This window comes from Syngnathus typhle, linkage group LG12, assembly GCF_033458585.1.
Source record: "Syngnathus typhle isolate RoL2023-S1 ecotype Sweden linkage group LG12, RoL_Styp_1.0, whole genome shotgun sequence".
NCBI classification, from domain to species: Eukaryota; Metazoa; Chordata; class Actinopteri; order Syngnathiformes; family Syngnathidae; genus Syngnathus; species Syngnathus typhle.
This window is the reverse complement of record NC_083749.1, coordinates 1,256,217-1,283,235: the sequence shown is the minus strand read 5'-3', so window position 1 is coordinate 1,283,235 and position 27,019 is coordinate 1,256,217. Positions and strand designations below refer to the sequence as shown.

The window sequence follows — 27,019 nt, the reverse complement described above, 5'->3', positions numbered from 1 at the left end:
ATTGCAAAGCAAGAGCGTTGGAGCTCAAGGTGGACGGACTCTGTTTGACTTTTTTATTCCCAAGTTTGCCGAGTGCTGTCATGGTGACAAAGTGTGTGTGAGTGTGTCGACTCCGAGTGGACCTCAGGGAGCCAAACAGGCGCCTCCAGTGAAACCTCTGGATCATCACAACATTCATCTTGTCAGGGACACACGGGGCCCCCACGGCCCAGCCCCGCCCGTCAAAACAAACGTTTATCCAGCCACGAGACAGCACGGGCCGAGCCAGCGAGCGAGCGAGCGCGCAGGCGGCCATTTCCGTTATAGGCTTCGCTTCAGAAAGTCAGAAAGAGGTCAGCACAAGGCTGAAACTGCAAGTCTCCCATTTTGCTTGGCCGTATTGGCTCAGTCACATACAAAGTTGGCCAAAAAGTCATGGCTTGAAGTTCCGATCTATTCTGCTCTGCTCGGACGTGTCAGCCATTTCTGCTCGCTGACCTGAAGTCTTGCCCCTTTGGCTGAAGGCTTCAGCTGCGCGTGCGAGCTGTTTACATCCCGACACGCTCGGCGACCATGCCCGCATGCACGCTTCCCCGTCTGCAATTACAAAGCTTGCGTGCGTGCGTGCGTGCGTGCGTGCGTGGGGACATAATGAAGCGGTGCGCCGCAGCGCGCCGAGAGGTAATTACCCGCCGGCCCCGGCGAGCGAGCGAGCGTGTGAGGCGGAGGAAGATGAATAGCGCAAAAGCAGTGACCCCCTCCAAAGTTTCATTTAGCCACCCGTCACCCCCTTCGCCTTCCCTCCCTCGCACGCACTGCCGGGAAGCTCGGAAGAGGTAATCATGGGTGGACACTTCTGCTGACGTGATGAATGCACGCGTGTGTGTGCGCTCGCACATTTATCTGTTCACGTCGACGAGTGCATGCGCGCCACCAACACACTTATTGAGACACACACAGATGAAGGAGGGAGGGAGGTAGGGAGGATGGAAGGAAAGGATGTGTGTGAGGGAGGGAGGGAGGGAGGATGGAAGGAAAGGATGTATGTGTGTGTGAGTTCTGCTTCCTTGCTAAGCGCTAATTGAGCCAGGGCCTTCCTGCACACATTTCGAGCTAATTTCACATTTGCTATTCAGATGGTGGGCCGGCCGAGGAGCCGCGTGCCGTGGAACCCGTCTCAGCCCCTCCAAGCCACGCTCGCTCCCACAACAGCAGTGTGGGGTGTGCTCTCGTTGTTATTATTTTATGAAAGACCTCATTGGACTATTTGCCAAGATCGGTGCGAGGCGAGGGGCATTCCAATATCCCAAAGTCATCCCGTTGCCTCTAATCGCGACAATTAGCAGAGAATTATCACCGGACTCCGACAGACGTTCCTTGTAATTCTCTTTTATTTCCAACCTGCGCTATAATCAGCGTCTCATTACGAACGCTGATTAAACGGCAAATGAGCCAGTGGCGGCACCTAGCCGCCCCCCCCCCCCCCCCCGCTCAATATCAATTAAGTCCAGCAGCCCGCGTGCACTTGGCAAAAGCTTGATCGTACCACTTATTAGTTTAGAAAAGTCGGAAAAGACCATGCAACAATCAACATGCAGCCAGCCAGCGCCTTGAGTGTTGCCCACGTGATTTTCCATCCATCGCATGACTGCAAGTCGATACGTTTCCATGCAAGCGATCTCGTTCGAAGCGTTAGTGCAGGGGCTTTAAATCAGACGATGGGGCCATGCGTTCGTGGAGTAGCCACTTTAAAAACCATGAAGCCAACATACCGTGTCATTTTAATTGGTGGTCAAAAGACACGCGTTTACGAGTGGTGACGTCATTGCAAATTATGAGTGAAAATGAGCCGAATTCGTATTTGGAAGACTTTCATGTCGCATATATATTGCTAATAACAATGCAAAGTCTTTTCTATGAGTCTCTTATGTTGGTAATCGACTCTTTCCTGTGATCGATTGCGCTGCCATCATCTAGTCACGCCTGCCTGCCTGCCTGCTGCTCTGTTGTGCTGCTGTGCTGTGCTGTGCTGCTAACTTGCCCCCCTCCGCTCCAGCACGCCGCAAGCGACAGCTCGTCCTTCTACCTGCCGTCAGCACCCGCAGCCATGGCTGACCCAAGAACACGACAGATTAAGATCAAAACCGGCGTTTTGAAGCGGTAAGTTTGCCTCCCTCCAGCCCTCCCTCCCTCCCTTCCATCAGGGAACGCGACGATGACGCGGCTAGCAGGGTAGTTAGCTTAGCCGCCCTTCGCGCAATGACAGGCAAGCGGCCGGCCGCTCTGCTGCAGAGCAGGCGCTCGGTAACTGCGACCGACGGCTTTTCGCCCCTCTTCCGGTACTTTGCCCATTGGACACAGCAATATGTCTTTACTAACGCGCAGCGCTGTTTGCCTTTCTGGCTTCTTGTCCGCATGTGCTATTTGTTTACGAGTTAGCTCCCGCGTGGCTAACGACGAGCTGCTCTGCATCCATCCATCCATCGTGACTCCTACTTGACATTTGGAGAGCATTTTCAACGTCTGGTTCGCTTGCTTTTGTTCACAATGTGTTTTGGGACGCTCATTGTGGGACGCAGCCGTGTCACATGACTAATGGATGAGTCGTCGATTCCAGAGAAGCCTCCCCTTTCCCTTCCTTATCAATGAAATGATGTCAAATGTGTCACTTTGTTGGTTTCACAAGCACAGAGAGACCGTTTTTTCCCCCAAGCTTTTGTTTTTGTCCGCCCTTTTCAAATGCTGAGATGTAGAATGTCTGCTCCGTCTCGTCTCTTACCTATTGTGCCATGTCATCACTTTATTCGAGTCTTCTGTGGGCTGCCTGGCCTTTAATAAAATGTCATTTGCCTTTGTCATTGCGCTCTTGGCCACACAGCGCCTCCGAAATACAATGTGGCGGGATGTCGGGCTGGCTTTAATTCCCTTTTTTTTTTTGGTGGTGATCCTATTTTCCAGCGAGCTGCCTTTTCCATTAGGCGGGAGGTGGCAGGTCTATTTAAAAGCCACCGCCACCGCCGGTGCTCTGACTCGGTGAGGAATAAGAAATTAACATTGGAGCTGGGAGAAAGCGGAGGTGCCGACATTTTGTTATTAGACTGTCTTTGGCTTTTATTGAAAGGATGCACGCTTTTTTTTGTGTTGTTGCGTGTGTTCCAAACATGCGACAGCGCACACTCAGCATCCATGGATGAGGCGTCACTTCCTTCCCTTCCCTGTGTTGCTCCCTGCGGTGTGCGCACCTCGGCCACCGGGGGCAGTGTTCTTCAGACATGCATCCACTGAGACGTGGCAAATCAATTGTTTGTGTGTGCAGGCTGGCCAAAGAGGAGGCGTCCTACAAGGCGGAGGCCAAGGAGCAGGAGGAGAAGATTGAGCAGCTGAAAGCAGCCGAGGCCGACGTTTACCTCATCAAGCAACACGTACGTTACATGTCTCACGTACTGTACTGTCTGTCACCCACAACGAGAACACGTTGAAGATTGATTTTTCTTCAAATGGAGTCAATCCCTGCGATGGGTCAGCCTGCGTGTCGTATCGCTACCGACGTGAAACGCGGCCAGTTAGCGTAAACGTTACGGCAACCCAAAACGCCTTACGGTAATCACTTCAGGTCCAATTCCCTCGACTTTTATTCCTCGGGCGGCAGCAGCCATGTTTACCGCTCGTGTTAAAATTCCAAGCGTGTTTTTTTTTTTTGTTCATTCAGAGCGCGGCGGGCGGTCGGGTGGCGAGCGAGCGAGCGAGCGAGTGGCGGCACGCTTGGCTGGCGTTAATGGCGAGGCCAGATGGATGATAGTTGGAGATGATGCGTCTAAGGCAGGATGGATTAGAGCTTCTTTGTCTTCATGGAATCGATAGCCGGCCGAGCGTCATCTTTTATCCCGCCGGCGATGGGATCATTCCACCGCAGCCAGGGGGCGCCGTGTCTTTTCTTCGCACTTAGCTTTGCGTCGCATAGTGGCACTAACGAAACCAAAACTCCAAAATGTTCACGCCTGTTGCAACGAAACTCGCCTAGCTTGATGCTAACGTTGGACGCGCGGCGGGCGCTATATTCATGCTAAAGGCGGCTGCTGTTTTCCAGATGGCGAGCTTGCAAGAGACCATCATGATAATCCCGGACACCCGACGTCGCATGACCATCGCCCACGGCGACCTGCAGCAGTTGCTGGTCAGTTGTCCAGCGTTGTCCAATTTCTCGTTAGCGTACGTCCACATTGTTGCTAAAAGAAGCCAACCGTGTGTCTCGTTTGTCGTCCTTTCAGGAAGCGGAGGAGGAGTTGTCGGAGTCAGAAGAATACCAAGAAGCCAAAAACGTATTGGACTCCGTTAAGCTGGACGTGTGAGGTCTTGCGTCAAATATTCATTCCCCGCTTTCTTTTTTTTTTTTTTTTTTGCCGTCTTGTTGTTCTGATGATGTTGCCACATAAATACACTGACTGCAGTGACTGCAACATCCATCCATATCTTGTCTTGTCTTCTTTTTTTGCTGCACCGCATCCCGTCCTGAACTCTTGTCCTCTAATAGTCTTTTTTTCTGAGATTGACATCTGGCACTTCCAAACAACTTGACACGCACTTGCATATGACAGAAATCAATGGAACCACTCTGACAGTTGCACTGTTTTGTCCCACTTTGAATGGACATTGTGCTGCTCATTGTGGCCACTTGGGGGCAGTGTAAAGCAGAACTGATCAAAACCAAAAGAAATAGGAGTTGATCTTTGCAGAGGAGAAAGATGTCCATCCCTATCTGATTGACTTCATTGTTCATGAAATAGTGATTTGAAAAATGCTTGGACTATGAGCACCGTTGAACAGAACTTTTTTGTTTCTTAATCCCAGCTATTTCTCACCTCCATTTAAGTGAAGATGATGACAATGCCTCAATCCTGAATTAAAATACATGCAAGAAATTCCAATAAAATAATATACACAGTAAGAATATTGTGTATGTTTTAAAAGCCTTTAGATATCTTTAGTCAATATCAAAACCTGGAAAGGGTATTTTTTTGTTTTTCTTTAATCTGAATAAAATTATCCTCGATGTAAAAATATAAATAGCAAAGGCTTTTCAAGCATTATTAAGAATGCTCTTATTTGTCCTCATTATCTTTGGGGATATCATTTTTTGTTTTTTGTGGGGAATTGTGCGTCAAACATTTAATTTTTACAATAAAATAAACCTAATCAAATGGATTCACTTTACTCATGCTAACGGTCACTTTCCACCTGGTTATTATTATGCAATGATGCACACTTTTTTTATTTTAGAGTCATATATTTTGGATGGCTAATTTATTTGATATGTATTTGGTAGCTGGAAATGGCCACGTTAGCATAGCGGAGCTTACGTTTCGCTTGGTCCATCACTTGAAGACCTTGTTGGACTTTAATTTGGGGTACAAATCAAAGCCAATTAAGGGGAACCAAGTGCTGCTGCATGGCCGGGTGGATTGGAGGGAAGGTGCTTTTCGGTGGGGGGGGGGGGGGGGGGGTCCTTGGCCTCTGATTGGCCGACGTCCTGTCGTGCACCGGAGCCTCGGCTCCGCTCCGCTCCGCTCGTCCGTTAGGCGCCTCCCCGTCCGTCCAAGGTGCATTATAATGCCACCCGGGCGTCTTTTTAAGCGCAAAACGAATTTGCTTTCATTTAAGAACAACGACATTTTCTAAATAGGCGTAGAGGTTTTTTTTTTGTTTCGTCCCCCCTCCCCCCCCCCACACACACTTTTTTCTCCCCTTGCGGCGCGCAATGCTTTCTCACGCCGACCTCCTGGATGCTCGCCTGGGTGAGTTGTCCTCACCCAACTCGGCGCTTCAACTCTGCTGTAAGCTCCACTCACACACTCGCACGATCCTCGCTGTCTTCATGTGATTCGCCGCGCTTTAATTCATTGGAAAAGCAAATATTATTATTATTATATTAAGTGCGTAATTTGATTTCATAATGGTGGAATGGAAAACGCTGGACAGACATTATGTCCTGACTTATATTTCTACAAACTTTTATATATGTGTGTGATTTTTTTTAAATTATTTTATTATTTCATTATTTTCTCTCAGATTAATGGGGACAACAGGAAAATAAGATTTGCTCATTATAGTTGTCCTTTTACAAACCTTGCTCGACTATACTAAAATGTTGACACTTGGGGATATGTTAAGGGACTATCCCTCGTGTTTTTTACGTTGTATTCAATCCTTGTACTCAAATAGGTTAGCTGTATTTTAATTGGATTAAAAACATCTAATCGATGTGTTTTTGTTTTTGTTTCTTTTTTCCACGGCTTTTTGTTTCAAAGTCATCTCGGGTGTTGCCAAGCTCAGGAAATCCCCTGAGCTGAGCTCAAATGGACACAAAGTACTAGAAAATGCGCGTGCGGCCGGCTCGATGTGAAATGAAGATGTTTTGGGTTTGGTTTTTGCACGTGCACAGGGATGAAAGATGCGGCCGAGCTCCTGGGCCACCGCGAGGCTTTAAAGTGCAGGTTGTCCGGAAGCGGAGAGGACCCGGGACACTCCACTGAGCTGGGCCCGGGCGCCCTGGGCCCGGGCTCGGGCCCGGACGGCGTAAACGGCGCCACCATACTCCCCGCCGACGACATCACCTCCTCCGGGCCGGCAGGAGGAGTCGGGGGAGGGCCAAACCCGGTGCAGGTGATCAAGGAGCAGGATAAGCAGCAGAATGGCGGCAACGGAGGTCAGCAGCAACAACCGAATCAGAACCAGCAGCAGCAGCAGGCCCAGAAGCAGAAGCGGCACCGGACCCGCTTCACGCCGGCGCAGCTGAACGAGCTGGAGAGGAGTTTCGCCAAGACGCACTACCCGGACATCTTCATGCGGGAAGAGCTTGCCCTTAGGATCGGCCTGACCGAGTCCAGAGTGCAGGTATTGCAACGCCATTGTCATAATGGACAATTAACTCAGTTGAGTCATGCGTTCCGGAAACCAAAATGGTGTGAGCGCGCGCGCGCGCGGCAGGTCTTCACACAAATGCATTGTGTCAAATTGCCCATTCTGCCGTTTGAGAAAAAGGAACATTTTTGTTGACAAAATGCAATCGTCATTTAGGATCAACATTTGCAGAGCGAAAACAAAAAAATCATATCTTTTTGTCTCGTCATTTATTTCCAAAGCCAAATAAATCTGGTGCGGTGCTTTAAATTGAAGAAAAGACACACTTAACTAACGTGCCAAAACAAAATAGTTTTGAAATGAAAAAATGTGCTCTCCTTTTGAAAAGATTGCCTATTCTGTCAAATCGGCATCAAATCATTTGAAAAGAAACGAGATGAGTTATTTCATTTTGGTCAAGAAAATTTGAAAGGATTAAAACGCAGATCTTTGCAAAAGGTATTTCATAAACATCACTTTGATTAAGTCCCGATTCTATTTTAAAGCCTGTACATGCGCGTATTTTGGGTTCAAATAAATAGTAAACACCACGTGGCGCAGAAATGATGCTTTCATGCTTATTCCAATGTATTATTATTGCGATTACTGTTGTTTAACAATTATATGGCTGCGTAAAAATATCTAAGACGCACGTCAATGTACGAACAATAGAATCGATCAGAATATCCTTAAAGCCAAGCCAAAGGGGCCTCGCCGGTTTTAGTATCATGATCATCATCCTCATCCATTTTATTGTTCTTTTTATGACGGTGTGGGCAATCGGACGGCAATTTGCATGAAATGATAAAGAGTCAAATGATGCTCATCCCATCGACGAGGCGAGCGTCATTTGACTATTACTTTGACTTGTTTGCCATTCTTGTGAATAGCAAACGATATCTGCGTCCATGTCGATTTGTTTGATTGTTATGTTATGCTTTCCACGCAAATGTCGCCTCCATCCATCTTGTGACGACGAGTCGGGAAATAACCTCATCACCATTTGTCACCGGTGCTTTTCCTCCGCGTTAACGCCACACAATATGCCTCACTTTCATTTCGGAACTCATTATCGTGCACGGATAGACAGGCATTTTTCTCTTGCTTTCTTTCAAAATCCTCCGCTAGTGACCCCGTTGTGAAAACAGACGATTTGGCCTTATTGCAAACCCAATTATTTCTCCTCGATTGGGTGCGCAAACCGCAAAGAAAGACAAATGAAAATGTGTTCAATTGATTATGTGGGTGCAATTGGCTGCTTTTCAAAATAAAATAGTGCTCATAAATAATGAATCATTCGTTCAAATTGGTCGAAATGTTCAAATAACAAACAAGGGAAAAGAAAATATCAGTTAAAACAGTAACGAAAGTGCTTTGTAAAGGCGAGTGCGCTTGCTTCGGGTGACGCAAATTATAAACGTCATCAGTAACATAATTGATCCCCCCCCAAATTGTCGTTTGGAGAGGGAAAACCTCGACAAAGACAAATGTTTAAGGGAAATCCCAAGTGTGTACTTTCAAAGCAACACACAAAAGTGCATCTGTGAAATATGTTAACAACATGCAATCATTTCCAGATCATTTTAGATTTATATCCAAATCTCGTGTGTCGAGTGAATAGTTGCCCTTTTTTTTTTTTTTTTTTTTTTTTTTTTTTTACATAATATACGTTTTATTACAGTGCAACTATTTCGGGGTGGAACCTTTTGTATGTAGCAATTAACAAAGTTCAAGGCTAGCCGTCACACCGAGCTAACGAGCTAGCATTTGCTAACAAGATCCCAAATGGATGAAATGAACATTTCAGTCTGATTCATTTGGATGAGGCACAAAGAATTTTTGAAAACCAACACTGATTTAGATCAGAACCAAAAGCCCATCAACGTCATGAAAAAACATTCCTGCTACTCCTAAATAAATAAACTCACAGCCTTTTCCCATTGACAACATTTAAGTGCTCACTGAAATAGTCTCCTGCCCACGACTGATTTTTATTGATTTCTTTTTTTGCTCATACATATCTGTCTGTGACATGCTCTCGTTGACCCACGTGCAGGTGTGGTTCCAGAACCGCCGGGCCAAGTGGAAAAAGCGCAAGAAGAGCACCAACGTGTTCCGGGCCCCGGGCACGCTGCTGCACAGTCATCACGGCCTGCAGCAGTTCACCTCGGCGGCGGCGGCGGCGGCGGCAGCGGCTGCAGCGGCGGCCATGGGCGACGGCCTGTGCTCCTTCCACGCCAACGACGGGCGCTGGGGCCCCGCCAATATGTCCCAGCTGCAGCTGCCTCCGGCCTTGGGGGGCCGCCAGCCGCCTATGGCTCAATCCCTGGGCCACTCTCAGTGCGGCGGCCTCCAGCCGCCGCCGCCTCCGCCGCCCACCTCCATGGGGCTGTCCAACATGTCGGGCGGTGGCGGCGGGCTGCAGTCTCACCTGTACCAGTCCCCCTTCGCCGGCAACGTGAGCGTCTCGCCGCAGCTGTGCGCGTCTCCGCCAGACAGTGACATGTGGCGGGGCACGAGCATCGCCTCGCTCCGCCGGAAGGCTCTGGAGCACACAGTGTCCATGAGCTTCACCTGATGCCACCGCTCGGATGTTGGCCGATTCCTGTGTCAATGCTGAAAGAAGAGCCCCCCCCCAAAAGAAAAAAAAGATGGTATATGGTACTTTTTCTTCTCCCACCAATGTGCAGTTCTACTCCATCCACATTCAGAGTTGCTGATGGTCACAAAGGTCAGGAAAAGTCTTTTCTCCGGTCTCAAATTGCTACTTGTGCTTAAAGGGGAAGAAGTCAAGTCAAACAATTTGTTGAAAGCAAATGTGTTGCACTCCACTAAAATGGAGATCACCCCGGCCGGCTCAGGGCACGACCAATCACAGCTCGCCTCTTTTCCGACTTGAAGTGCGTGACATTTGCAATCCGCTTTCTGCTTGGTCGTGACCTGAGCCTCGGGCAACCGTGATGTCATTTGACAAAATGGCCGCCGTCCGAGATGGGGCAAAACGGCGGCTGCATGTGGCTGCTGAATTCCTATTCCACAAAGGCAGTATTTATCCAAATGGCCTGTTTAGACGAGTCAGGCCTGAAAGGATTTCCAAAACATGCACATGGATGTTTTGGTGCCGCTTCAAGTCGTGAGCCTCCACATTCAAGAATGTCTTTATTTATTGACTTATTTATTCAGTCTAGCTTTGATTTTCACAGCTCAATCATTTTGCCCTTGTGCTTATTTATTATCTTGAGCTCATTCTAACTTATTGACTTCAAAGTGGACTTTTGGCACTATGGCTGAAAAAAGAAAAAGAACAAAGCTGAAGAAAGGGACTGTCAGTCAGGTGTGCTGGTGATGACGATGGTGGGGTGGCGGCCATTTGGGGTGGGGTGGGTGTTTCATGGACATGTTTTGATCGATAATTTCAATCACATGATTGGACAGAATTAGAAACGACACATCACGTGATTCTGTTATTGTTTCATTCTTTTCTACCTGTGCATTTTTATTGGGTTTATTATGACACAAATCATAGAAAAGCTGTTTGCAATTACCCATCATCCATCCATTATCTGAACTGCTTCTTCTCACATCGTCTATTAAAAAGATTTTTCAATATTTTCTGATGCTCATATTTTACAAACAAGATTAGTAATGAATCCAACTAGATCCATTTAAAATTTAAATGAATTTAAATTTCTTCATATTTTCTATGAAGAAAATAGAATACATATTTTCTGGTGCACAATCTTGAGCCGATGAAAAAGAAATAAAACAACAATCAATTAAAAGTATGGAGTTCAAATCATGCGAAACCTATACGGCCCGTGTCCACGCGAGATTTCTTCTTCTCGTCCCTCATTTTCAAATGCTCTCCTCCTCCTCGTCGTCCTCCTTTTGAGCAAAGCACGCCCTTGAGCTTTTCTATTAGCGCGTGGAAGGAAGGCACCCACCTCACGAGCCTGCCCTGACAAGCGCGGTGGATCGACACTAAATCACGAATCAGCATCTGAGCCTCCGTGAAGGTCACGCACAGGCTTGGCGCGGCCGAGTGAGCGTGTGGGCGGGCGGGCGGGCGGATTGAAGAGAGACAAATGTGGAGAGACAAACAACCCATTTCAACGGTAAAAGTTGCAATTGTCCAGAGAAAGTGATCGCTGGCACTTCCCACGTCACATTTGTTGATTTTTAGTCTCATTGAAGGTTTTGTCACCTGCAAGTAAAGAACAAATGTGACGTCGGGTGTACAATTTTAGAATTGTAAAATTGGCACGTAGTGCCACCTACTGCTTACTAGCAGAATGACTAGCAGTGCTTTCGTCTGAAATCGAAACATCACGCTCTGCAAAAGTCATTGTTTTCAAATATTATCCCTACTCAAAGTATAAAATAAATACAATAATAGAATAATCTGTAGTGTTGTTCTTAAGTGACGTGTTAAAATCTTTTCCTCTGCGGCATTTGTGTCAGCGTAAGGGTTAAATTTTGTCCACCACAGGCTTCCGTAGTTAAGTCATATGGCTGATTTGTTGTGCTCGTATCTGGAGCTCAAGTTCTCCTTTTAAAAGCTTCCTTACCGTCATACTAACGAGCCGAATCGTCTCTCTAGGTGGGATTTATGAAGCTAACCTTGAAATAAGCGAGTCACATTGATGACCGATGACCGGTAAGCCAAAAGGCCCTGAAACGCGGCACAACAAGATAGTGTTAGATGTTTTGCTTTAACTAAACGTTTAAGGTCCGTGATTTCATTGATGCCCTAAATGCGAGTCTAGCTCATTCCATCTTCATCCCCGCAGCTAACGACATCCGCTAAAAACACAGCAGTCATGCTTCGGTGGATTTTTGGCGGCCGTGAAGCTCAAAGCTCCGTGGAGGTGAGATGTTACGTGAACGTCACACATTGATTGATTGATTGATTGATTTTAATACAAAAGTAGTTGTAGACATTATCAACACAATTAATAGAGGTCCAAGTATTACACACGTTAAAAATGATATGTAGATGATGACAAGGTAAACATGAGCAAAAATTGACAAATTAAAGTGGTGGAGCTCAAAGTGTACGTTTTAACCTTTTCTCGTGAGGATAAGCGGTTCAGATAATGGATGGATGGATGGATGGATGGATGGATGGATGGATGGATGGATGGATTAAAAAGAAAGTCCTTACATCTGCAGAAAAGCGGAGTGCTGTGCATCGGCGAGGAACAGCCCAAAAACTGCTTCACTGAGCTGCAGGTGCTGAAAGGACATTTTGACATTGTTCGATTTCTGGTGCAGATTGATGACTTCAGGTAAGCGAGTCACCCCCGCTCACACACACCCTCAACCACTCCATCCCTTACGTTGATTGACAGGGGAGACTCACTGCAGAGAAGTAGTAGAGCATGACAAGATCACCAGCAGCACCGGCAGCGGCAGCGGCAGCGGCAGCAGCAGCAGGGGCGGCATCGGCCTTGTTATTGCGTGTGTGTGTGTGTGCGTGTGCCTTCACGCTTCCCCAGGTGTCGAGAAAAAAAATCCATGATTGCTTTTCATGTATTGTCGTGATTTCTGTCCTATCGCATTGGTGTGAAGCGCTGGCCGGGGCCGACAAAGTGGAACACGGTCACACACGCACACCTATTGTGATGACCTCTCAGGTGAAAATGACCTGACGAAAAATAATGTTGACCGTCTTTTGCGTTTTGCTAGATGTGCGTCGGCCGGAGACGATGGCCTGGTGCTGGTCTGGAACGTGGAGGTAATGGAAAGAGAAAGGGGACGGGGACGGAGCCCTGCCGTCAAAATCTGCCAGTCATTGTCAGCCGCTTCCTTCGCATGGCCATGTCAAATTGCCGCGGGTCCATTTTCAGACGGGAGAGCGTGTGCAAGAGCTTCGGGGTCACTCCCGGCAGATCACCGCCATGGCCGTCTTGCGCTGCGGCGACGTCCGCCTCATCACCGCCTCTTCGGACCGCAGCGTCAGCGTATCCTCGCGGTCGTCACTAGGGGGCGCCAAAGGGTTTGTTTCGGAGTGTCCTTAACTCCGACAGTTGTGGGACCCCGACACCGGCAACAGACTGCACACCGTTCTGGACCTGCAGTCCTCTGTCAAGGTCAGTGTGGCACAAGCGTGGTTAATCACCAGTCAGTCATGGCAAAAGTCCCAATTTGTGTGGCAGTGCATCCTGGTGCTGGATGGCATGAGCGCGTGGATCTCAGGCGGCCAGCAGTTGTGCGTGTGGAGCCGCCACTTCCGTCTGCAGTGTCTGAAAGAGCGCCGCAGCGACACAGGCCAGCCTCCGAAGCACCTTTGCGGCCGTTGCCATTTGCCGTAGCCGGCGCTCATCTTGGCCGGCCGTCTCTTCTGCCTTTGGACAGGAATCACCTTGCTCATCCAGCTGCCCGAGAAGCGCGTGGCCGCCGCCGTGGACAAAACCATCGGTAGGCCCATTTCTGCTCTGTGTGCTTTGAGCTACGTTTGATTTAAATTGACCTTTTACCGTATGCAAAAGCAATTTCGAGCAAAAAAAGTCATTGTATGCTGTCAGTCATCTACAAGCTGATGGCGAGCGGCGACACCCTCGCTTTGATGGAGGTTCGTTGCCTGGCCGACCATCAGGACCAAATCCGCGCCCTGATCAACGTCGACGGTCAGTAATGAACTGCCCCCCCCCCCCCCCCCCCCTATCAGCTGAGCCGCCTCCCCCCAACAGTGTTTTTCCTTAGACGCCGCCTTTGCCAGCGGCTCGCACGCGGGCGAGCTGATTGTGTGGGACGCGCTGGACTGCAGCATGCTGGCCTATCAGCACATTCTGTGGGAGGAGCCTCAGAACCAGGCCGAGCAGTCCCACCTCCAAACGGGCGGGCCCAAAACCAGCGAGATGTCCATTCAGCACCTTGCCTCCAACAGAAACGTCAGTTACACGTCGTCACGCAGAATTAACAAGCTATTCTTCAAAACGATCTCCTCTTTGTGATGATGGTTTGCAGCTCGTGGCGGCGGCGGTGGGCAGCGGCGTGTACGTGTTCGACCTGGCCAGCAAGACGGCGGCGGCGTACCGGAAGCGCGCCCACGACTCGGACGTGCTGCACATCTCCATGCCCTCTGACAGGTCGCTGAGGCCCAAAGTCACACACACGCAGAAAGCGCCTTTTTTTTACTTTTATTTTTGCGACTCGGCTGTCCTTTTGGTTTCAGCGAGCTGATGTCGTGCTCGGAGGACGGCAGCGTGAGGATGTGGGAGATACGAGAGCTGCCTTTAGCCGGAGAACCCGCCTCTCCAGGTCACATTTTCTCTCTTCATCATGAAATGTGGCTCCTGCAATAGTCCGCATTTGTTCCTTTCAGGCTTCTTTGGAATGTGGACCTTGGGGCGCTCCAGCCGGCAGGCGTGTCCGCCGTCAAAGAAGACCTCGGACGTGGCGCCCAGCAAGACGCTGGAGTTGACGGGCGACCTGATTGGACACTCGGGTGCAGTCCAGGTGTGTCTTCTTGGCACGTGAGCCAAGGTTCCCGAAAATTGCCAAACTAATCGAAAACCACCTAACAAACGCGGTCGGTCCTCGTCTCGTCGTCGCTCAGATGTTTGTGGCCTTGCCGGAGAACGGCCTGCTGACGTGCTCGGCCGACCACCAGCTTATCCTTTGGAAGAACGGCGAGAAGCAGTCGCGCCTCCGCAGCCTGGAGCTCTTCCGGAAACTGGAGGAGAAGGGCGGACTGTGAAAGACGCTTTGGCTTTTCTACAATGAACAATACTTTATTTATAGATCACTTTTCAAATAAAAAAGTAGATCAAGGTGCTCTGCATGAAAAGAATTTTATGAATGAAACACACAGAGCTTGACCTCTCATTTAAATAGTACCGAGCGTGCGCGCGCATTCTTGCCAAGGTTCCTTGTTTTGACTTGGAAAGCACATCACGACTTCCGGGACGGCGTAAACGCGCTCGCTCGATTGGCCGAAGGAAGATGAGCGCTATTTCCGTTGGCCGAGCGCAGTCACGTGACACCAAAAGTTTTTTACCACGGACTGAACAATCATATATATATATTTTTTTTAAAAAGACCGTGGCTTTGACAGAAAACGGTAATACGTCTTTCTTCACAGTTCCTTAAACTGTTGATGACGCCAAAGTATAAATGAAAAAAAAAAAAAAAGTCACGTCCTTGTTGTTCGCAAAGACTTGTGGGTAACGTAGAGCCAGAGCGCAGCACGAGACAGCTGACGGTAAACGCTGTTCCGCTACTTCTCATTAGCCAATGTTTATGTTGGGCCCACTTGATGTGAGGATGCTCCTCGATAAGTGTTGTTCGGAAGAGTAACGAGCCGGCGGCGCTGTGACCTTAATGCGCAACATGAGCATCAGCGAGCATTCCTTGCAAGCTCTGTCCTGGAGGAAGCTCTACCTGAGCCGGGCCAAACTCAAAGCTTCCAGCCGGACCTCGGCTCTGCTCTCCGGCTTCGCTATGGTGACGTATTCCATGATTCTTGTCATGCCAAGTCAGTAATTGCATCACATCTATGCACGGGAATAGCTGAGATTCTTCTGCCCGGTCAAAGTTCATGTTTGTTGCTAGGCAGAGTTCGGAGGGCTCGCTCGTCCAAATGCCAAAGTTGGCTCGTGCGCCCTCCCAACTGTTTGAATGATGTGTTCCGGCTCCGTATTCAGGTGGCCATGGTGGAAGTGCAGCTGGACAACAGCTACCCGTACCCTCCCGCCCTGCTGATCGCCTTCAGCGCGTGCACCACCGTGCTGGTGGCCGTGCATCTTTTCGCCCTGATGGTCAGCACCTGCATCCTGCCCAACATCGAGGCGGTCAGCAACGTGCACAACATCAACTCGGTGAGCGAGTCGCCGCACGAGCGCATGCACCTCCACATTGAGCTGGCCTGGGCCTTCTCCACCGTCATCGGCACGCTCCTCTTCCTGGCCGAGGTGGTGCTCCTCTGCTGGGTCAAGTTCCTGCCCGTCAAGCCGAGCAAGCCGGGCAACGACACGGTGTCGGCCGGCGTGGCCGCCGCCATCACCTCCACGTCCATCATGGTCCCCTTCGGCTTGGTGTTCATCGTCTTCGCCGTGCATTTCTACCGCTCGCTGGTCAGCCACAAGACGGACCGGCAGTTCCAGGAGCTGGAGGAGCTCTCCAACCTCACCAGGCTGCAGAACCAGCTGGACAATCGAGGCGAGTCCATTTTACATTCGCCCAGCTCGCATTTCCCGTAAGATGTGCGTGAGTGAGGGAACTGCCAGCTAAATAGGACACGGATTTAGGATTTCGAGACTGTTTCAAAGTCAAAGTCAAAGTCAAAGTCAGCTTTATTGTCAATCTCTCCACGTCACAACACACAAAGAGACCGAAATTACGTTTTTCTCTATCCCACGGTGACGAGACACATAACACGATAGACATACAAGTACGCGACACAATATAAAAACAAGAAGGCAAAAAATTCAAACAATCAATAGTAAGAGTGATGAATAAATAATAAATAAACAGATAACACAATAAATAAGAGGAGCAAAACGGAGCTGATCCAAATATTGGTATTATTTGTACGATTGTCCAACTCAACTGGGGACAAAAAGATCTTTCTCAAAGCACATGAGAACTTTGTAGAGACGCGTTAGTGTCTTTTGCCCCCACTTGAGAAAGACGGACGGCGCCTTTCCTTCATGAGCTCTCGGCTGTGTTGTGACGGACCTCATTTGAAGAATCTTGAATTGGCAGATTACCCCAAACTTGAAATTTCAAGTCTTAACTGTGATTTTTTTTGGGGTTCTTTTCTCCTAAATCACTGGAACGAACTCTTGCCTGCTGCTTTTCAATTAGGCGTGATAATGAATCGGTTTTAAATTGCACTTGGACTTTATTGTCGTTTTGATGACTGTTTTATTTGTACATCTCATCTGGCTCGATGGGCCCAAAAGAAAAAAGGGACCTCTACCACTTGGGGTCAGCGCCACTTTTTACACTGGACTTTTTTTTTTCCCTCCAAATGTGTAACAGTCTGATAGTGTTGGTGTGTCCAAGCGACTGGAAATGTCTTCCGGCTGATTTTGAGCACCGGGAAAAATAAAGCAGCCGCTCCAGTGCCTCTTAGGAAAATCATACAAATGAGTTGAATTTGTTTTGGAACCAAAGTTTCTTTCAGACCTCAACAATCAAAGTGAGCCCGCTGGGCTTCTTGCAGAACCATCTGCACATCCACTAGTTTGACCTAAGAGGGAGAAAAATGCGCTGAGTTACACAGCTTGAAGTCAACAATTAACTCGTGATTGGAGCTACTTTTGGCGCGTACGACAAAAGTCAGTCGTGAGCTTTTTGTCTTCATCGTACCTGTGGAATGGGAGAGTTTGCGGGCCGCAAGTCCTCCACGGTCCCGCATCTGGGTTCCCCTCGCACCCAGAGGCCCCGGTACAGCTGCCCTTTGTCACAGTAGAACAATTTCCCCATGCCGCTTTTCTTGCCCTCTCTCCAGGAACCTTCGTACCAGTTGCCGTTTGCTGGAGACACACGGCCGAGAAGTGTGCCGACGCTAACCTTGAAACGCAACCCGCATCGATACTGCCCCCTCGTGGTGCTTTATAGGTATTGCGGGAATCAAAACGTGTCGTGAAAAAGAAGCGGTGTTACCATAGCGACGGATGCCGAGTCCATGCTCCTTATCCTTCATCCACTCTCCCTCGTAGACGTCGCCGTCGTCAAAGAACATCGTCCCCCAACCGCTCCGCTGGCCCTCGCTCCACTGGCCCTCGTACGTCGCGCAATTGTCGTAAAAGTAAATACCGTGACCCTAAGGAAAGAAGCAGCGCCATACAAATCTCTGGGAGAGAAAAAAGATCCACCAATATTGTGAGCAAATACATGACGCACATGCTTCTTCCCGTTAATCCATTGACCGCAGTACTTTTGGGCGTTCGCTCCGAGTACACTGCAGGTGCCGTATCCGTGGCGTTTTCCCATCTTCCACTCGCCATTGTAAAGGGTCCCGGACTTCTTCCACACCTGAATGCCCCTCCCTGGAATATGGTTGCAAGGCAAGCCACTTTGGTCAGTCAGCCTTTACTTCATTCCTGACTCTTGCAGCGCAGCGCACCGTGCTTCTTGTCGTTGAGCCACTCGCCGGTGTATTCGTCTCCGTTGACGGAGAAAACCGTCGCGCGCGTTCCGCATTTGCTGGACTTATTTTGCAGCGCGGCTGAACGGGACGGGTTGATTCCAACTGCTTTCGGGAATGGCATGCTGCTACAAAGGCGCATAACATGATGATTGAGCGGAGGACAAAGGACTATTCGGAAATCAGCCTTCTTTCGTCCAGATTTGCAGATAGACTACGGATCAGAAGCAAAAGAAGATGAACGGATAGACACTTTTTCAAAAAGTATGCGAAGATTCGAACACGCAACTTGAGGACTGCGCTAACCACCGTTATTTTACCTCGCACCTTACAGTCTCTAGTTTTCTCCACTAAGTCAAAACAACCAAATGTACCTCGATTTGGGTTGGTTGGTCCACCTTTTTTTCTCTGCAAGCTTGTTTGGAGCCGGGAGGACATTCCTTGTATCCCAGCAACAGAATTGCGTCAAGAGTTTGCAATGATTGTGCGCTTTAAAAAAAAAAAGATTTTTCAAATCATTCACGTTTTATGTTTTTCGTGGCAATTTGATTTTGAAGTGAACTTATTTGATGACTGCGACACAAGTTAGTTGCGCTCCGAGGTTGTGCGCATGCTCAGAAGCGTCCTGGTCTGCGGCAATATGCGCATGCGCAGGTTGGCCCAATGAAAGCACGCCTGAGTGGACGGACGCTCATCCATCCAACAGCAGCAGCTTTTGTCCTATCTGCTGCTCATCCTCTTTTCTCCACATTGGCACCATGTCCATAGCCAAGTTCCAGGCGGAGTGGCAAGAAATCGACGAGGAACATCAACAATTGCAGGTCACTTGTCTTTTTCTTTTAGTTTTAGATAGCGTCGTTAATCGGCGAGGAGGTCTAAGCCGCTACGTCATGCGGTGGCTGACACTGACAGCTAGCTCCTGCTGCACTGGAACTGGACCTGGACTTGGAGCTAGAGGTTCCGAGCCGGTGCTTGCCATTGCCAATCGTCACTAAAAGCCACTTTGGAGCAAGTTGTCACGGGGAAATAGCCTTAAATCACCAGCCGGTGTTTGTCTACTTCACGGCCGACATTTGCAGCCCGAAAGGAACCGCCTGCAAAATGAGCCCTGACGCTAAATGAACCTCACGACACATCATCGTTGCGCTTTATTAGCAGCAGTAGCAGTAGTTCTGCACGGGTTTTTGTTTTTTAAGTTTAGGATATGCGTTCGTCGACCTGTTTCCTTCACGAGTGGGAAGTCTTCCACAGTCCCTGAATGCATCGTTAGCACGCGCAAGCTAGCTCACGTTAGCTGGCTAATCGGGAGCAAGTGTACTTTTGGCTCACCAAAAGAACACAAGACCGCTAACTGTTCCACACCGACAAAGACAACGCAAGTAATATTGACATATATAGTTTAAGGAAAGCGCATCCGGCCATGGTTTCGTCCAACGACATGTGGTGCGCTAGTGGTTGGCACGTCTGCATCGCAACCGAGCTGGTTTGGGTTCGAATCCGGGTAACCCAACTTCCTGGCATTCTCTAAAACAATGCATGGTGCTTTTAGCAAGACTCTAAATCATCTGTGAACGCCAATGGTATTTTTTTCTGCTTTGTGTACAATTACAGGAAACTCACAAACTGTACAGGCAAAAATTGGAGGAGCTGACCAATCTTCAAACCACATGCAGCAGCGCCATTGGGAAACAAAGGAAACGTCTGAATGAGCTCCACTGCAGCTTAACCAAGTAGGAAATTGCTTGAGCGGTCGAACCATGGAGGCCCATGGAAGCGCTCAGCATCTCGGGTGTCTGACTTTGTTGCAGATGCTTGCAAGGCTGCGACGACAAACAGACGCAAGTGATTGCCGACATCCAATGCCAAATCAAAGAGAAAGAAAATGTCTTCTTTGACATGGAAGCATATTTACCAAAGAAAAATGGGTCAGTCCCCCCCTTGATTTGTCCACATTTCTCACTAGGTCAAGGGAAGCAAATGTGCACCTGATGCCAAAAGTCTTTTTGTTTGTCTGTCTGTCAGACTGTACCTGAACTTGGTCCTGGGCAACGTGAACGTGACGCTCCTCAGCAACCAGGCCAAGTAGGAGCCTCTCTGGCTGGCCGGCCTGCGCGTCGTCACCTTTGGCGGCCGCACGTCACGGTCTGCTCTGCTATTTGCCGCAGGTTCGCCTACAAGGACGAGTATGAAAAGTTCAAGCTGTACATGACCATCATCCTCATGTTCGGGGCCATCACGTGCCTCTTCCTCCTCAACTATCGGTGAGCCACGACCGGGGAGGGACCCTTTTCAACGCTTAGCGTCCACGTTGACGTCACAGTTATTCATGCGCGTCTGGACTTTATTTAATCAGGCAATATTCAGATTTTTTTTTTTTTTTTTTATATATCCGCAGTTGTGCCCCCCAAATGAATGAATGAATGAATTGTTGTAACTATTGTGTCAGTGTCACAGATGAAATTTTCAACTTTTTGCTGGTGTGGTACTATTGCACGTTGACAATACGAGAAAGCATCCTCATGAGCAACGGGTCCAGGTCAGTCGGGTCGCCACGCCGTTCTTCTCGCAGCGCCGTAAGCGTCTGTCTGTCCGACCGACCGCTGTGCTTGTTGTGTGTCAGGATTAAAGGCTGGTGGGTGTCTCATCATTACGTGTCCACCTTCCTGTCCGGCGTGATGCTCACCTGGTGAGTAGGAAGCTCTGGAAAAGTCCAAACGGCGATGAGTTGCGTGGTGTTCACGAAATCTTGCGCAAACGCCATGTGGTTTGCTCCCAGGCCGGAGGGTCCCACGTATCAGAGGTTCCGAAGTCAGTTCCTGGCTTTCTCCATCTATCAGAGTAAGTGCCACAATTTGCTTGGTTCCATTGAAGCAGCGTTGGGCGGCCCATTCATCGGCCGGTCAGCCGCTGGAGGAAGCCCGAGTGTCACCGCTTGAGAATCCCTCCGCCTATATTTGACGTCATTGTTTGAAAACTATCGCTTCATTTCTTGTGTGCAGGTTTTGTGCAGTTCCTCCAGTACTACTACCAAAGTGGCTGCTTGTACAGACTGCGGGCTTTGGGGGAGAGGAATCAGCTGGACCTCACCGTGGGTGAGTGGCGCCCGGCTCGCGCTCCCCTTTGAGCCCAGCGGCGACATGGAAAAGAAACGGAGCTGCGGTTGGTTGGTGGAGGCAGCTGGCGACACCGACATCCTTTGTGTGTCTGCAGAGGGATTTCAGTCGTGGATGTGGAGAGGCCTCACTTTCCTTTTGCCCTTCCTTTTTTTCGGACACGTGAGTCGGACCTTTTGACCGTATTCACCTGGCCGAAAGGACGCGCCCATCAATCACGCTTTGTTTTTTTCTTTTTTCCCTTGTTCAGTTTTGGCAGCTGTATAATTGCGTGAGCTTGTTTCGCTTGGCGGGACACGACGATTGCAAGGAGTGGCAGGTGAGGCTGGTCTCCGACCCGACCCGAGCCGAGCCGAGCGCCGTCCGTCGCGCGCTTCCATGGGTGCTTGGCAATGTTTGCGAAAGTCCCGAGTTGCTGGAATTTGCCCAAGATGGCCGCTTCACACCAAAATGGCCGGCCCACTTCCCCGACAGTTGTTGCCATTTGTCTTTCAGGTGTTCATGTTGGCTCTTACGTTCCTGGTCCTGTTCCTGGGTAACTTCCTGACCACGTTAAAAGTAGTCCAGCAAAAAGTGCACAACAAGCAGGACAGTGTCAAAAAAAGCAACTGAGACATTGCGCACAATTGGATTTTTTGGGGGTTGTTTTTTTTTTTTGCTCTTCTGGGGAAGTCGATCGACTCAAGGCCGGCCGGATTTAGCACGCGGGCGTACTGTGGATTTTCTCGCTCTTTCTCTCAGGTGCGTTGGAGTCCCGGCCCCTGGCCGACCGACATCCTCCTCGCTGCTCCGTGGCGTGCATACCAAGCACACGCTTGACTGTTTGTTGTGCACTAATGGACATATGCAAGGAGCAGACGGACCCCAACTTTGTCACGTCCACTCATTGTGCGCCTTTCCTGTAGCCTCCGCACCCAGACCGAGATGTGTCTCCCTCCAGGGCGTACGTACGGTGAACCCCCACATATTTTTTTGGTGAAGGTCCCAATCCTACAGAAAATTCAATGTCACTTTATTACATGAAACCTTTTACCTTCCTAACTTAAGTTTGATGGAATAATGTGATCGTCGTGTTTGTATTCTTTTGAACCTATCGGGATGAGCAGAAATGAACGAAGGTAGCTTCATTTCTATTGAAGTAGCGCTCCCGTGCTAACTTGTGACAGTGATTGGTATTTTTCCATTTTTTTCCGGGATTTTCCTTCGTATGTTTTGGGGGTTTGCTGTACTCCACTAAAGGTTTCTCTCGCTCCAAGTCATTTCAACAAACCGCACAGCGTTTATGTTGTCGGCACGATGGATGTGTTTGTTTGAATTGTGTCAAGGGGTCACCACTTGAAGGCATCATTGTGATGATGTCATGTTGCACATTTGATTTTCTTTCCCTTGAGACGGACGGCAGCGCTCTGAAACGCCGTCACGTACGGACACGCACGACAAGGAAGGGACTGGACTCTTTGCCCTAATTACGCGCAGCAAATTAAATCTTTCTAACTTGAGTTCATGCAAAGGTGTCTTTCTTGCCGCTCAGCCAGCTTGGATTTGCCCTTCCGACCCAACCTCAGGTAGGAGCGCGAGGGCTCATTGGTTGATATGTGACTGATTGATTGCCAATCACACGTTTGTGTTTGTGTACCAGACGTCACGAGGAGGACGCACAGCGGAGATCATGAAGGCCGAGTGGAGGTTGCGTTTTGCTCACACTCTCGCTCGGGCGCTGCATTCAAAGGTACGTTCAACTTTTTCTTTGTGTGCACAACCGCAAAAGAAGGCAAGGCCGACAATTTCATTCTTGCACATTCAAAGCGTTTTGGCTGTTTGCTTTCCAATTCGGAGAAGACCAGAGAGGGAAAATGACACAAGAAGAAAGAAGTCTTCAAATGACGTGAAAAGATTTGCAAGTCAACATGTTATTAGCAAAAACGGTTCGAAAATATATCTATGGAATGGTTCAATTCAAATGTTTGCATGTAACAGATAAATACATTCAAGTTGTACCCAAAAAGTAAGCTTCAAAATCTCTTCAAATGAAATGCAATTCAAAGTGAAACACAACTGAAGCGGACTTGGCCAGTCATTCATTGGTGCACCACAAGAGGGAGCCTGAGGGTCACACATTGAGAACCACTGGTCTAGTGACGCACGACTCAACTCCAAACTCCTTGGCAAAAGGGAAGAAGTGAAAAGTTGAACAGGTGAAATTAGAGTCTCCGCGTGTGGTAGGCAGGCAGGCTCCCTCTAGTGGTATGCAAAAGAATCACTGGATTAAAGCTTCAAACTGCTTAAATGGCTTCACCATCCAGTGCAGTACAATTTACTTGTACTTTAAGACGAAAGGCACATCTGAGTGCGCTCATAGAATTTGACAATTCCTCTTGCGCTTGAAGTGTCTTTGCTTGCGGCGGAAAGCCAAAGCCTTCTTGGCCGCCTCCCGGAACACGTCGTCCACGTTCTCCTGGCACTTTGCCGAGCACTCCAGGTAGAGCTCGGCGTTCATCTGCTGCTGCGCGGCCAGGCCCTGCGTCCCAAGGCAAAGCACACCGGATGAGCAGACGGCCCGCAGGTCAATAAATAAACCAAAGGGCTAATTAAATGAAGTATCGTTTGCGAGGCCATTTTCAAATACGCACGCGTTTAAATAGAAAGGAGCACTGGGTCGTCACCTGCGTGTAGGTGACGGGAGCCTGCTTGACGGCCTTGAGCCTCCTGCAGCATTCTTTGTCCTTCCTGAGGTCCGTCTTGCAGCCAATCAGGATGAGCGGGACGCCCGGACAAAAGTGCTTCACCTCCGGGTGCCACTGAGCACATGCGCACCTTTTGACTTTTTTGGCCGCGTTCCTACCTCGGCGCAATTTGGAATCTTCGATAAAACTAAAAAGCATTTTTCGCTGAGCGGAGCCCGATTGAATTTGTTTGAATATTCATTGTGTCCCAGGGCCACAACTTGTCCCGGTACGTCGGTTCAAGGCCCCAGCGCACCTTTTTTCCGAGAAGGCGGCGGCAGTGGCGGCGGTGGCTTCCCAATCTGCTTTTGGGCTCAAAGTCCAGCCACAGCGAATGGTAAGTTAATCATAAGTCAAAGAATGCGTGCATGTGTGCCACTCCCAACTTGCAATTCCCGTTTGAAGAGTAAACGCGAGGCGAGGCGAGGCGAGGCGCCTTTTACCTTGATGGTCACGTTGTCAAAACTGGTAGGGTTGGTCACGTCGAAGCACACCAGAATCACGTGGGCCTCCGTGTACGACAGCGGGCGCAGCCTGTCGTAGTCCTCCTGGCCTGCGAGCACAAACGTGACGGCTGATGGCAGTCCGACTGGTGGCAAAGGCCAGGCCCGAGGGCCAGATGTGGCCCGCTGTGTCATCTTACATGGGCCGCAAAAGCAAACTTTCAAACCAAATTCCAACTTTGGAATAACTGATGAGATTTTGCACCATGTTTGAGCAAGTGTGCAACTGCAAAGCGGCCTGCGGTAAAAACCAGCTTGCCACCCACAGGCTCGGAAAGCGACAGACGTGCGATGACACGCGGGCGATGTTAGCGTACGCGCGACGTGCAAGCAAACCACATCCTGGCTTCGGCTTCCTCTTGGCAACCATGTCACTCTCTCTCGGCACGACCGTTTGCAACAGACGCGTCCGCTCACATTGGAAATAAAATGTTCAAAGTAGTTGATTTTGCGGTCACTGTAATAAAACTTTTTGCAGATAATAGGAAGGGACTTGAACACCCAAATCAAGCAAAACTCGACAAGTGGCATTGTCATGCTTGTCATTCATTGGCAGCCTGCGATATTCCTCAAGCAACTTTGTTCTTTTTGTTGACTACTTTTGCCTTACCTGCGGTGTCGTACATGTTGAGCACCACTTCTTTTCCTCTAAGGACCACCGTGGTGGAGACTTTTTCAAACACCGTCGGGGCGTATTTCTGGTGAAAAGGGGAGGACAGTGACTATCAGCGTCTACATCCGATGAGCCAGCCATGACGAGCCCGTCTGGTTAGAGCACGCACGCGGCAGATTGTCATGGTCTCACCTCTGGAAAGTAATCTTTGGCATACACCATGAGAAGGGAGGTTTTCCCACAGCCGCCGTCTCCCACAATGACCGTCTTGAGTTCCTCACCCTCCTTGCCGGTGCCGTTAGCGCCGCCGGCATCCTTATTTTGGGTCATCCTCCTCGTCACTCACAGGACCAACTCTCCGTCAAGGCCGTCCGTGCATGGCAAAGAAAGCCTGCGGAAAAAAATCACACGGGCCGCTGTGGATGTCGGAGCACTTTAGTCCGCTCGGCGTGGAGCTGCCGACAGATGGGCCCTCACCTTTGGAGCCCGCGTGCCGGTGCTCAGCATCCGAGCGCACCAACGGCCGGCACTGGAGCGGCCCACGCCACGCACTGCCGCGCCTACTTCCTTTTTTTCTGCAATGTGTCATTGCATGGGCGGGAACTCCTTTTTGAGGCAGCTTACTTTCTGCCATGCAATCCGGAAGACCATCTTCTTGGACGTCCAACCATTCGGCTCCATTTGAGCTATTTGGGGACATCAAAATGGTGGCGTTTTGCCGTCTGGCCACCGGGCCGCAGCAATCCACTCCTGTCTTTATTCCAGTCGTTTAATGAGCTATTGTTTACTTTTAAAACTGCAAAATGATGTTTTTTAATTCATTCTTCTCCTCAATAAATCATTTGTTTGTTGTAAATGTATTTGATTCATAAAGTCAATTTAAAAATAGAACGTTTTAGATCATTGGTTATTACATAGTCATTAAGGTGAGTAAATACTGCAATTTAAATAGTATTAGAATGAGCATGAAATATTTGATTACAGTCCCCATTTTGAAACTGACCCAGATACTGTAGTCCCATTTGAAAATGAAACATGACCCAGCTATATATAGAGTACTTGGTCATGCACCCACAAGTTTATTTCCAAAGAAAGACATTCGTACATGCAAGCATTTAGACATCGAATAGCAAGCTCCATTAGATTCTTTTAAAGCGATTGTCAGACTAAAGAACAAATTGATGTGACAAAGCGTAAAATAAGCTTAATAGAAAAGAGAGGGGGGGGGGGGTGATGATTCAAATGATAACGTTCTCCATCGATTAAAAGGGAGCCATTCGGTCAACATACAAAGCATCCATCCAACCACGGGTCTTTTGGGTGAAAATCCTCAACAAAGATTGCCTTGTGTTCGCCTCGCCACGCAGGGAGCCGTCCAAGCACACCCCACCCGAGCCTTCCACTTGTGTTCAATGGCGCAGCACGAATGGGCGCGTGCTTTTTGCTTTTTCTTCCTCTCCCCCAAAGACAATAGGCGACAAACTCGCTCGCTCGCTCGTGTTGTTCACCTCTACGCTTCTTCTTTGCTGCATGTGCATGTGTTAGATTTGGAGGGCGGGGGCGCGAGAGCGAGAGTGAGCGAGCTGGGGGATGGTGGAAGTCGAAGCTCGGAGAAACGACAACCCCGTCCGTGCGCGATCCATCCGCTTCCTTCGTGTCGGAATGCCCAAAATAAACATGGTGAACCGGAAAAACAGGCCGCCCGCCACACAAACGAGAAGACCTTCAAGTCACACCCACCCAGATACGCGCATCGGATTTGGTTCTATTTGTGTTTTGTGGCCCGTTGACATCCATAGGTTGTTTTTCTTTGCAGCCCGGTCAACAACAGCCGCTGCAGCCGCCGACCTCATTTGGCAAGCTTGCTAAGCCCGATGAGCCGGCCAGGCGTGTTGCCCTGGCAACGTGCACAACAGCTCCCCTTAGCGCTTTCCGGTTTGGGTGTGACCTAGCCAACCGTCGCCATCTTTTACAAGCCTCGATTCCATTCCTGTTCAAATGACAGACACGCCGAGTAAAAAACGCCCCGTTTGAGAGTGGGAACGTGGAGAATTTCCCCTCCCCCATCGTCCCTGACGTGCTCGAGGAGGACC

General features: G+C 49.3%; 7 protein-coding genes and 1 long non-coding RNA gene across 16 annotated transcripts; 6 read left to right on the top strand and 2 right to left on the bottom strand.

Moving 5' to 3' along the window:
* The first annotated feature begins 1,991 nt into the window (after positions 1–1,991).
* Positions 1,992–4,446, top strand: tbca (tubulin cofactor a). Of its 2 annotated transcripts, none has more exons than XM_061292884.1 (4): positions 1,992–2,139; positions 3,296–3,401; positions 4,067–4,153; positions 4,248–4,446. In XM_061292884.1, the coding sequence occupies exons 1-4, from the start codon at positions 2,087–2,089 to the stop codon at positions 4,326–4,328; spliced, it is 327 nt and encodes a 108-aa protein (XP_061148868.1). In that variant the 5' UTR covers positions 1,992–2,086; the 3' UTR covers positions 4,329–4,446. The 2 variants fall into 2 exon arrangements, with proteins under 2 accessions (XP_061148868.1, XP_061148867.1); XM_061292883.1 differs by lacking the exon at positions 1,992–2,139 and adding an exon at positions 2,175–2,318.
* Positions 4,447–5,734: 1,288 nt separating this feature from the next.
* Positions 5,735–9,454, top strand: otpa (orthopedia homeobox a). 2 transcript variants are annotated; one of them, XM_061294007.1, is made up of 3 exons: positions 5,735–5,771; positions 6,419–6,870; positions 8,933–9,454. In XM_061294007.1, the coding sequence occupies exons 1-3, from the start codon at positions 5,735–5,737 to the stop codon at positions 9,452–9,454; spliced, it is 1,011 nt and encodes a 336-aa protein (XP_061149991.1). The 2 variants fall into 2 exon arrangements, with proteins under 2 accessions (XP_061149991.1, XP_061149990.1); XM_061294006.1 differs by having other exon boundaries at positions 5,735–5,810.
* A 1,914-nt stretch (positions 9,455–11,368) lies between these two features.
* wdr41 (WD repeat domain 41) lies at positions 11,369–14,655 on the top strand. Of its 4 annotated transcripts, none has more exons than XM_061293814.1 (14): positions 11,369–11,533; positions 11,667–11,744; positions 12,049–12,164; positions 12,565–12,613; positions 12,726–12,839; positions 12,906–12,968; positions 13,035–13,146; positions 13,234–13,296; positions 13,404–13,505; positions 13,582–13,769; positions 13,846–13,967; positions 14,054–14,139; positions 14,204–14,337; positions 14,438–14,655. In XM_061293814.1, exons 2-14 carry the CDS (start codon positions 11,697–11,699, stop codon positions 14,576–14,578), a joined length of 1,338 nt encoding a protein of 445 aa, XP_061149798.1. In that variant the 5' UTR covers positions 11,369–11,533; positions 11,667–11,696; the 3' UTR covers positions 14,579–14,655. The 4 variants fall into 4 exon arrangements, with proteins under 4 accessions (XP_061149798.1, XP_061149801.1, XP_061149800.1 ...); XM_061293817.1 differs by lacking the exon at positions 11,369–11,533 and adding an exon at positions 12,228–12,338 and having other exon boundaries at positions 11,719–11,744; XM_061293816.1 differs by lacking the exon at positions 11,369–11,533 and adding an exon at positions 12,228–12,477 and having other exon boundaries at positions 11,719–11,744.
* Positions 14,656–15,022: 367 nt separating this feature from the next.
* orai1b (ORAI calcium release-activated calcium modulator 1b) lies at positions 15,023–16,139 on the top strand. The gene is made up of 2 exons (XM_061293824.1): positions 15,023–15,324; positions 15,525–16,139. The coding sequence occupies exons 1-2, from the start codon at positions 15,202–15,204 to the stop codon at positions 16,077–16,079; spliced, it is 678 nt and encodes a 225-aa protein (XP_061149808.1). The 5' UTR covers positions 15,023–15,201; the 3' UTR covers positions 16,080–16,139.
* A 361-nt stretch (positions 16,140–16,500) lies between these two features.
* Positions 16,501–18,617, bottom strand: morn3 (MORN repeat containing 3). Of its 4 annotated transcripts, none has more exons than XM_061293819.1 (6): positions 18,349–18,617; positions 17,954–18,188; positions 17,731–17,876; positions 17,491–17,650; positions 17,194–17,360; positions 16,501–17,074 (listed from the first exon to the last, which is right to left on the bottom strand). In XM_061293819.1, exons 2-6 carry the CDS (start codon positions 18,114–18,116, stop codon positions 17,012–17,014), a joined length of 699 nt encoding a protein of 232 aa, XP_061149803.1. In that variant the 5' UTR covers positions 18,117–18,188; positions 18,349–18,617; the 3' UTR covers positions 16,501–17,011. The 4 variants fall into 4 exon arrangements, with proteins under 4 accessions (XP_061149803.1, XP_061149805.1, XP_061149804.1 ...); XM_061293821.1 differs by having other exon boundaries at positions 17,954–18,099; XM_061293820.1 differs by having other exon boundaries at positions 17,954–18,102; positions 18,349–18,616.
* A 10-nt stretch (positions 18,618–18,627) lies between these two features.
* Positions 18,628–22,586, top strand: tmem120b (transmembrane protein 120B). The gene is made up of 12 exons (XM_061293818.1): positions 18,628–18,795; positions 19,586–19,704; positions 19,783–19,899; positions 19,997–20,056; positions 20,140–20,235; positions 20,421–20,510; positions 20,595–20,660; positions 20,751–20,812; positions 20,974–21,066; positions 21,185–21,249; positions 21,338–21,406; positions 21,583–22,586. Exons 1-12 carry the CDS (start codon positions 18,733–18,735, stop codon positions 21,697–21,699), a joined length of 1,017 nt encoding a protein of 338 aa, XP_061149802.1. The 5' UTR covers positions 18,628–18,732; the 3' UTR covers positions 21,700–22,586.
* Positions 22,587–22,662: 76 nt separating this feature from the next.
* Positions 22,663–25,782, top strand: LOC133163694 (uncharacterized). Its single transcript, XR_009716432.1, has 2 exons — positions 22,663–22,816; positions 22,894–25,782. It is a non-coding gene; the product is annotated as an uncharacterized LOC133163694 (long non-coding RNA).
* Positions 22,969–26,701, bottom strand: rhof (ras homolog family member F). The gene is made up of 6 exons (XM_061293825.1): positions 25,404–26,701; positions 25,119–25,317; positions 24,924–25,011; positions 24,254–24,363; positions 23,751–23,885; positions 22,969–23,605 (listed from the first exon to the last, which is right to left on the bottom strand). The coding sequence occupies exons 2-6, from the start codon at positions 25,254–25,256 to the stop codon at positions 23,441–23,443; spliced, it is 636 nt and encodes a 211-aa protein (XP_061149809.1). The 5' UTR covers positions 25,257–25,317; positions 25,404–26,701; the 3' UTR covers positions 22,969–23,440.
* Positions 26,702–27,019: the final 318 nt, after the last annotated feature.